The sequence below is a fragment of the Rhinopithecus bieti genome, unplaced genomic scaffold (assembly GCF_001698545.2).
Source record: "Rhinopithecus bieti isolate Rb0 unplaced genomic scaffold, ASM169854v2 scaffold_7167, whole genome shotgun sequence".
Taxonomy (NCBI): domain Eukaryota; kingdom Metazoa; phylum Chordata; class Mammalia; order Primates; family Cercopithecidae; genus Rhinopithecus; species Rhinopithecus bieti.
In genome coordinates this window covers 316,354-327,025 of record NW_016805471.1, presented here as the reverse complement: position 1 = coordinate 327,025, position 10,672 = coordinate 316,354, and the positions used below count along the sequence as shown (strand labels likewise).

Genomic DNA, 10,672 nt, shown 5'->3' with positions numbered 1-10,672 from the left:
TTTTCAAACATTGAAAATGTTATTTCTTTTATTCATTTTACAAAAGCATCCACCGAAATAAAACAATTTGAAAGACCTTTATAAACAGATTTTATCTTTAGCTCTCTGTAGAACAAATACCTGTTTCCTTGGGAAAAGCTTTCTATGTGTAACATTATTGACTAAGGGAGAAAGGGTTGTAAGGGAAAATTTTGTTTTAAAAACTTTTGAATTGACAAATAAAAATTGTATGTATTTATGGTGAATAATGTGATGTTTTGATATGTGGATGTATTGTGGAATGGCTAACTCAAGGTAATTAACATGTGCATTACCTCATATACTTTTTATTGTGGTGAGAACACTTCAAGTCTACTCTCTTAACAATTTTCAAGTATACAATATATTGTTACTGTATTAACCGTAGTCACCATAATATACAATAGATCTCTTGAACTTATTACTCCTTTGTAGTTGGAATTTTGCATTCCATAATAGTCTGTTTTCTGCATTTAGGGATGTGGATCTATTTAGGAACATGGATCTATCCACTTCCATGTATAATTTCAGCCCCGTGTGAAGCCACACACAATCAGTATCTTTTTACTAACATGCACAGTGACATTAGTGGATCTTGAAACTAATTCAATGCATCCTAACTGGTATTAATATGAGAGAGAGAAGAAAGAAGATCCCTGTATGCATTGCAGGTGGTAAGGGTAAGAAATATTTCGTAGAACTTTTGTTTCAGATGTGTGTGTGTGAGTGTGTGTGTGTAAATTCTACTTTGCATCATAGAATGTATTTCTCACTGGGATGGCAGTTAACACATTTCAGAAGCCTCTGAGCTAGGATGACTAAATAGATCCTTGGTCATTCCTGCCCAGTATGAAAGAGTTAAATTTTAATCTGGAAATTTGAAAGGATTTTCATCATATGTTACTTACCTCCAAGTCTAGGCTTTTCTCCTCAGTCCCTTCAAAGTACTTCTCTGTCTAGCTTAAATCTGTCCTCTGACCCAAGGGTCACTTTTCAGGAGAATGACAGTGCTGAAGAGAGAGTTCTTACAAAATGATGAGCTGCCCAGCCTTGAAGAGTAGGAGAGAGACTCTTGCAGGCTCTAGGAGGGGACCATGGAGGGCAGTGAGCCAGCCCTAATTCTATCTTCACCAAAATTCCTTGAAAATGTAAAGAAGAAATAAAGGGGAAAGGCAATATGAGAGTAAATAGAGAATCTCATGTACATTTAAAGATATTAAAAAGGCACATAGAGAAGGAGACCTAGAAATACTTTTGCAACGAAATGTTTTTCAGTCATTATAGGCTTGTTTCTTAGGAACTGAGTGACTTGGGGAAAGATGTGGTTCTTGTCTGGGTTGTAGAATAAAAAGCTGATTGTTTCTGTGAACCAGTAAGTATGTTTGCTACCATGAGGTTATTAGTCAGACATACCACAAATTAGCAGAAGTTAACACCTCCTGTGTTTATTTCATATTTGCTTAGTTATTCCTGTTTGGACTCTCAAGAAATTGTATTTCAAAATTTAAAAAGGGAAGTGAGATATAGATTGTTGTATGAGATTGTGGACACTAGAGGGATAAACGTTCTTATGTCTTAGTAAGAATTTAATGGCAAGTGAATGCTTCCTTTTAAGGTTTCCAGAAATAAATCAAATTGTGCTGATTTCAACCCTTTAAAAAATATCACATTTGTCATAATGGTAACCTAATGTGCATTATGTGAAACTAATGAAAAACACTTAGTATTTATGTTCAGTATTTTCTGTTATCTATTGATTCACTTATAAAGCACTTTCTTATGTTCTTATTCTGGGGGAGAGTTCTAGATATGTTATGAACTACATTAATATCTCAAGCTGTCATTATGAGCAATAGGTTAAAAGAACTAAGCCACTTTTGTATGCTTGGTGAAGTAAAAACCAGCTTTTCAAATATACTTCAGAGGCAGGCTTTTAAAAAATTATATCGAAGAGATAGTGTTATTTTGGCCAGTCAATCTTCATTGATTTAGTTCTCTTTAAATAAATATTTTAGAGGCCAAACTCCAAAGGACTAAGAGCTGATAGGGATAGAACTTTTTTTATTTTCTTGTTGCTATCATTAGTATAAAACTGATGAGACTGACATGAATATTTTCTCTCATGATAAAACGTGCTATCTATTGTGGGTCCAATATCTAGGCAGAGCTACATATACTCAGAGGCTGTTGTTCTTCCCATCAGAAGTGATTGTCTGCCTAGAATCCCAGCTATTCAGGAGGCTGAGGCACGAGAATTGCTTGAACCCCTTTCTTTCCTTTTTTTGTTTTGATTAACAAACTCACATTCCAGGTAGGGCTGCATTTCTTGGAAAATAAGGAAACCTTAGAAATAAGGAAAATAAGGGAATATGTATCAGTTCGATTTTGTTTTGTTGCAAAGCACCCCAAAACTTAATGACATAACATTTATTAACTCATAATTTGGTGGGTGGGCAAGTCGGACTGAGCTCAGCTCAGCTTATCTCTATTCTAATTTGTGTCATCTGGGCACACTCACGTGTTAGTGGTCAGTTGGCAGTCAGTGGTGTCATTTATGTATTTATAGAGGTTATGGTGGTAAATGGGGCAACTGACGCATGTGGTGTGGGCCACAGTGGTTCCTAGAACAGTGACAGAGAATAAGCTCCAATGAACAAGCACTTTTCAAGCCTCTACTTGCTGTCTTCTTTGCTAGTGTTACATTAGCTAGTGTTACATTAGCACATGGCCAAGCCCAGATTCCACAGGTAGAGAAAGACTCTACCTCTTGACTGGCAGAATGTTATGCATGCAAAGACAGGAAGAATTTGTGGGCATTTTTGTAGTCTCCATAGAATGGGTTTTATTGATGTCCTATGATCTATCAGACTTTATGCTAGGTGACTTATGTGTTACTCGTTTAGTCCTCAAAACAATTTCCTGAGATGCCTGGCGTTATGCCATTGCAAAGATGATAAAATTGATGATCAGAGAAGTTAAGAGACTTGCACAGATTAAGCCCAAATTGTTTGCTTCAAGTTACAGAATGACATTTTAGGTGCTGTCTCTCAGATGCTTAGCCCATGAGGCAAAAAATGTATGCTCTATTTGGTTAAAATGGAGTTCTAAAGGCTGCTTTTACTTTCTACCTTACCTGTTGAACCATTGGATCATATATTTATTTGGTATAGAAAAAATATTAAAATTTCACTGTCTTTGAGACTTTTCAGAAGCTCATGGAAGTGTGTTTTTTGTTTGCTTGCCAGGTCAGCTACACAGCCTGGATCTCACCACAGTTTGGACATGGCTGAGGCTCTCCAATGGGCCAGATATCACTGGCGACGGCTGATTGGAGGTGCAACCAGGGATGAAGATTCGAGGCCATATAACTATTCCTCGTTGCTTGGCTGTGGGCGCAAGTCCTCGCAGACCCCTAAACTGGCAGGAAGGCACCGGATTGTTGTTCCCTACCTCCAACCCTTCAAGGATGAGTATGAGAAGTTCTCTGGAGCCTATGTGAACAATCGAATACGAACAACAAAGTACACGCTTCTGAATTTTGTGCCAAGAAATTTATTTGAACAATTTCACAGGTATTGTTTTATTTTTGAAGAAAACCTTAGAATATCATTCTAGTTGACACATAACATTTTTTTTCATTTCCATAACTCTGTATGTTACTTAAACCTAAGACATGTGACATCATCCTTGAAAATTTTGGTACAAGTCTGTTGTGGAATGATGACTCCTTCCATTCATGTCACACCTTCCAATTGGTATGGTGTTTTCTCTTTACCAGAAAAAAATATTGTAATTCACATATTATAGATTAGGAAATGAATTGACTGTGGTTTAGCCAATGTCATGCCAGTGTCAAGTAACAGACCAGGGGTTGCCTCCAGGGATCTTCTTACACTTGCTTTACTGTTCTTTCCATGAAACCATGCTACATTTTAATTTCAGATTTTTCTTACTGATAATAGGAGGAAATAGAGCTCTGAAGCCAGTGCAGATGTCAGATGTTATTAGGTGAAACAGTAACCTAATTCAGCTTAATATCACATTCATGGACACTCTCCTGTGAGTTTAGGCACTGAAGGAAATGGAAGTGCGAGTGTCACTCCTCTCTTTGTGGAGTTTGCCATTGTGCTAGGGAAACACAATATGTATATAAAAAGCAAAAAGACTTAGTGAATGCAATGAATGTTATAAAGGGCTGTCAAGTAGAATGAAAGCCTCAAAAAGAGAAATAATAATACTAACTGGAGCAATAGAAGAGGAAGTGACATTTGACTTAATAATGGAGCGTGGGTGAGATATTCAAGGCAGAGATGTGGGCAAACCATATTTCAGATGGAGGAAGTAGTATGAATAATGGCATAAAAGCAGTAGCATAAAAGGCTTGCTTGAAGCCTGGGAAGTAGTGTTCTCTGACTTACATGTAGCATCTATGCTGGGGAGCAACAGGAAGTAAAGTCAGAAAGATAGATATGACCCAGGAAAGAGGTCTTGCTATCAGGATAAACAGTTGAGAGCCAAGGCTGCAGGCACAATTAACATGCTTACGTCAGATTTCACTATAGAAGCAGTGTGGTGGGTAGATGAAAGGACTTAGAGATGATGGATGATGGCAGAGAAAATATTTAGGAAGACATTGTATATATCCCAGTGAATTATAATGGAGACCTGACCTTGGAACAATGTGGGAATGAAAAGAAGGGTGACCTCTTACAGATACTATGGATTTAATATAAGACATTCAGTGAAAGGAATAAAAAGATGATGTGAACATGTTGAGCTGTTATCACCAGAAGGATTAACAGAAAATGAAAACAAGTGTAAAAGAACCTTGGCTGGAAGAGTATTTTGTTTTTGTAAATGTATTCAAGACGCCAGTGCAAGTAAAGAGATTCTCCATATTCTTTAGTCATTCTGCATACATTCATTCTCATTATTCATTCTGTATATGTGCCATATGCAGTTATTAAAGAGTGGTTATGTTTAAAAGACAGATGTGAATTTGTTGAATTAATGGCTGTATAGCCCTATGTGTGTTTCATTCTTTTATGGAGTTTGGAATCTAGTGTACCCAATGAAATAAAAACCTGAAACAGAGTTCAAGGTTAGAGCTATAGGTTTAGATATGGTCCATCTGGAAAGAGTTGAAGTCACAGAGTAGCGGAAAGGGTTAAGAAAGAAATTTTCAGAGTAAAATGATTTGGAAGTGACAAAAAAGAAGTATATATAGGTTATTCTTTTGAGAAGTTTCATGGTCAATGGAAAAATATGTGATAAAAATTTAGTGGCAGGATTGAGATTTTGTTTTCCCTTTAAGGAAAAGGGTGTCTTGAACTTACCATATGGCCCAAATACCCATGGAGAAGTATTTGAATATATAAAATAGAAGAATGGAAGAAGTTCCTGAAGAACTGAAACAGAACTGAAACTCTGTCTCAATAGTGGTTCTGAATAGCATAAAGGGAGAAATAGAAGAGTTAGTCACAAGGAGAAAAGAAATACGCTTTTCTACGCAATTTTGAGGCTTGTTTAAATCTAATGTTTGGATGTACAAAAGGCTAGAGGGTTGATCTTTGTTTTGTTAATTAATTTTTTTACCACATTAACTCTGAATGTCTTCTAATTTTTTCTGAACTTTTAAAAAGAAAATAGTACTTTCTATTGTACTTTTTTCTATATGTTTTTCTATTGTGCTCAAAACCATCCCACTCAAATATTTACTATTTTATATTTAATAAATAATATCTCACATTATTTATTTAGGTATTTATTACTCCACCCAGGCTGGAGTGCAGTGGTGTGATCTCGGCTCACTGCAACCTCCGACTTCTGGGTTCAAGTGATCCTCGTGCCTCAGCCTCCTGAGTAGCTGGGACCACAGGCATGCACCACTACACCCAGCTAATTTTTGTATTTTTTGTGGAAACGGGGTTTTACCATGTTGCCCAGGCTAGTCTCGAACTCCTGACCTCAAGTGATCTGCCCGCCTCGGCCTCCCAACATACTAAGATTACAGCCATAAGCCACCGCATCTAGCCCTGATATCTCACATTTATTAAAGTATGACACAAGCCAGATGTCTAGCAGGGTAATAAATAGTTCATTAAGATTCATTGTATTTTGCTAGTTCTATATTCTGTAACATACAAAATCTACTAATAGAAACTTATTGAAAAACAGTATAGTACTTTGCCTCTTACTTAAATCCTTGAAGTAACTTCTTAACACCTCCTTTTGTGTGTTTGGGTTGCAGAGCTGCCAATTTATATTTCCTGTTCCTAGTTGTCCTGAACTGGGTACCTTTGGTAGAAGCCTTCCAAAAGGAAATCACCATGTTGCCTCTGGTGGTGGTCCTTACAGTTATTGCAATTAAAGATGGCCTGGAAGATTATCGGAAATACAAAATTGATAAACAGATCAATAATTTAATAACTAAAGTTTATAGTAGGTAAGTGTAATGGGAGCTTTGCTAAGGACTATGTATGTATCATTGAGAAATATGCAGAATGTTACTTTTTTCTCCTTAGGTGTGACCAGGACCCTTTTGTGTTGTTGTTGTTGTTGCTATTATTTTCAACTAATATTTCATAAAGTCCTATGGTGAATTTAATTCAAGTGTCAGAGGAAAACAAAAATGTATAAGCCGTTGTCAACCCAGGAGCTGACAAAGCGAAAGCTTCTGTAACACATGTATAAGTGGAATTAAAAGAATTAAACTTCAGGGCAGGGCATGGTGGCTCATGCCTGTAATCCCAGTACTTTGGGAGGTCAAGGCGGGTGGATCGCCTGAGGTCAGGAGTTCAAGACCAGCCTGACCAACATGGTGAAACCCTGTCTCTACTAAATATACAAAAATTAGCCAGATGTGGTGGCAGGTGCCTGTAATCCCAGCTACTCAGGAGGCTGAGGCAGGAGAATTGCTTGAACCTGGGAGGTGGAGGTTGCAGTGAGCAGAGATCGCGCCACTGCACTCCAGCCACAGCACTCCATCCTGGGTGACAGAGTGAAACTCTGTCTCAAAAAAAAAAAAAAAAAAGAGGAGAATATTCTTTTTTGGTGTGCATGAAACTAGAGCATCCCATCACAGCAACAACAGAAAGCATTCATAGGAGGTCTTTTTAGGGGCATATTTGCTGTATTGGAGGCTTGTATTTTCAGTATTTATGAAATAGAGAGTCTATGTAGCCAAGAGTAAACTCAGTGAAGGTGAGTTTTAAACTGTAGTATATATTATTTGCAGCTCCTGGGTTTTTATTCTTAGATGTAAGTTAATATTTAGTAAACAGTATAGACAAATATATAACTTATCTTCAACCTTATGTGATCCAAAGAGGAAAATGTTAGAAAAGCCTTCTCTGAAGAAGCGATATTTAATCTGAAAGCTGCAGAATTCGTATTTTGTTCATTATTAGAATTATTTAGTGACTTTCATAATGTTTGTTTTTATGATCTATCAAGAAAACAAGGAAAATAAGTTTGTTTATCATTTGTAAGATGATTTGAGATTTCTTGGATAATGAGAAATTAGTTCTGTTTTTTTCTCTTATACTCATGTCCTGTCTAAAGGGAACCAGAAAAACCTATGTGTTGTATTTTAAAATGAAATAATGGTGTAAGTCTATGGTTTTCATTTAAAGCCATAGAGCATTTGACTAAAACAGTTCTATTAATAATTTAGTAACATTTGAATGCTTACTATATACCAGGGATAGAGAACTAAAATGTCAGTGCAGTCTCTAATCTTACAAAATAGCTATAAGAAACAATATTTTACAATGATTATATGTTGAACAAAGTCCAGAATTTGACCAATTTTAAGATTACCCAGCGAATGCCAAAGTTAGCAAATGTAAAGAATGCTTATTATATATGTTTTTGAATACAAATGCAAATATGTAAATAATTTCAGGCCAGGTGCAGTGGCTCACACCTGTAATCCCAGCACTTTGGGATGCTGAGGTGGGTGGATTGCATGAGTTCAGGAGTTTGAGACCAGCCTGGGCTACATGGCGAAACCCTGTCTCTACCAAGAAACAACAACAAAAAATTAGCCAGGCATGGTGGTGTGTGTCTGTACTCCCAGATATTGGGAGGCTGAGGTGGGAGGATCACCTGAGCCCAGGCGGCGGAGTTTGCAGTGAGCCAAGATTGGACCACTCCACTCCAATCCGGGCAACAGAGAGAGACCCTGTCTCAAATGAATGAAATTAATTGCAATTTGGAGTTGATAGTGTGTGTTTATTTGCTTTTCTAGGTTGTTCTACAACATTTAATCTGATTCTTTCACTTAACTGTGCAACCTTGGACAATTTACAAAAAGCAGCTAAACACCCAGTTTCCTTTATTATGAATGTAATAATAAAACTTACTTCGTAGCACCTAGTCTTTTCCAAGTGCTAAGTAAAAGCCATTATGATTATTACTATAGGTTAATTTAATGACTATTTGCTAGAGTTTATGTTTGTCACATCAAGTCATTTCATCAATATTTGAGAACTCCTTAAAACACTGCATAATTTTTAAAATATTAAAATTACCCAATGGAAGACCTGGTATAACTTTTTTCTCAGGTATCCTTTTAGACATAGTCCAGATTTATTTTAATTGATTTTCATATAAACTTAAAGATGAAATACAGTATTATAGTCAGTTATTTAATATCCATTCTAAAATGTTCCTTTGTGTTTGTGTTTCATAATAGGTTCAGGTAATTTCATGCATTTTTATCTATGTATAATATAATTTGCTTTTGTTTAGTATTGTAGAAGAAATAATGCTTATATTTTTCCCCCAGATTATTTCTGGAGCAATTATTATAAGGTTATAAAGAAATAAAGATGGGATATAAAACCATGCCTTGTTGATTTCAATATACTAATATAAATTCCTATGAAATACAAAGAAATCAACTTACAAACAAATTATTTCTCCACAAATTTAGGGTGAAATTATGGGGGCTATTTAGCAAGTTTTTGGAAGAAGCATATTAACATTTCTAAGTGATAATTTGGTTCTTATTTGTAATAAGTGGTGTTTCACAAGGTGCTTAATTTTCTATAGAAAAGTATCATTTGGAATAACAAACACTAGTATAGAAATTAATCATTTAAACTCTATTATACCCCCAATTAAGTTAGAATGAGCTATTATAGAAAACCTGACTTTCTTAAGATTGCCTTTAAAATAGGAGCCACTTGTAAGGTTTTAAAATCTGTTTTAACATAATGGAACTGTCTTGAAAATAAGACTGTTAATCATTCAACAAATTTGAGTGCCTGCTATGTGGTAAGCACTGAGACACTCAGAGGATTTAAACTAAAAATAGATCCAATGTCTACCATCAATGAATGTACATTATTTTCTGACCTTTAAAAATCACCATGTTGTTGATGTTAAAAGTTTCAAAATATTAGCTAATGTTAACATTTTAGGATTATCTTATAAATCCATAGAATTTCATGATTTGTGAAATGAGAACTTCAGTAGTCATCTAAGATAATTAACCTTATGTAAGACATTTTACAAAACAAAAATTTTAAATTCTTCAAATGTTCTTAAAAATATGTAATTAAACCACATTTAATTTGGTGGTTATCAGAAGTGACTGTAGCAGGCAGTAAACTCTAGTATTTGAGAGGATAGACTCTGGATATACCTGCCTTGTTTCAATTTACAGGGCTATTTAAGAGCTGTATAACATTGAACAAGTTACTTAACTTGTCAAGGCCAATTTTTTCTAATTTGTAAAAGTGGGGCTATTGTGTTTTCATGATACCAACCGCAACATTGATTTAAAAATTAAATGAGTGGGGCGGAGCAAGATGGCCGAATAGGAAGAGCTCCAGTCTCCAACTCCCGGCGCGAGCGAGAAAGAAGAATGGTGATTTCTGCATTTTCAACTGAGGTACTGGGGTCATCTCACTGGGGAGTGCCGGACAATCGGTGCTGGTCAGCTGCTGCAGCCCGAACAGCGAGAGCTGAAGCAGGGCGAGGCATTGTCTCACCTGGGAAGCGCAAGGGGGAAGGGAATCCCTTTTCGTGGCAGGCGAACTGAGACACACAACACCTGGAAAATTGAGTAACTCCCACCCCAATACTGCGCTTTAAGCAAACGGGCACACCAGGAGATTATACCCACACCTGGCCGGGAGGGTCCCACGGGCACGGAGCCTCCCTCATTCCTAGCAGAGCAGTCTGCGATCTAACCGCAAGGCAGCAGCGAGGCGGGGGGAGGGGCGCCCGCCATTGCTGAGGCATAAGTAGGTAAACAAAGCTGTGGGGAAATTCCAACTGGGTGGAGCTCACAGCAGCTCAAGGAAACCTGCCTGTCTCTGTAGACTCCACCTCTGGGGACAGGGCACAGCTATAAAACAACAGGGGAAGCAGCAGAGGCCTGTGCAGACCCGAATGACTCTGTCTGACAGCTTTGAAGAGAGCAGTGGATCTCCCAACACGGAGGTTGAGATCTGAGAATGGACAGACTGCCTGCTCAAGTGGGTCCCTGACCCCTGAGTAGCCTAACTGGGAGACATCCCCCACTAGGGGCAGTCTGACACCCCACACCTCACAGGGTGGAGTACACCCCTGAGAGGAAGCTTCCAAAGTAAGAATCAGACAGGTACACTCGCTGTTCAGCAATATTCTATCTTCTGCAACT

The 10,672-nt window shown here is 37.3% G+C and overlaps 1 protein-coding gene across 3 annotated transcripts in view; it reads left to right on the top strand.

Moving 5' to 3' along the window:
- The window catches only part of ATP10D (ATPase phospholipid transporting 10D (putative)), a 119,887-nt gene that overhangs the window by 26,937 nt on the left and 82,278 nt on the right, over positions 1-10,672 (top strand). For all 3 annotated transcript variants that reach the window (XM_017872645.1, XM_017872646.1, XM_017872644.1), the window contains exons 2-3: positions 3,264-3,590; positions 6,269-6,463. In XM_017872645.1, coding sequence (XP_017728134.1) covers positions 3,301-3,590; positions 6,269-6,463 — 485 coding nt within the window. In that variant the 5' untranslated portion in view covers positions 3,264-3,300. The remainder of the gene's footprint in view (positions 1-3,263; positions 3,591-6,268; positions 6,464-10,672) is intronic.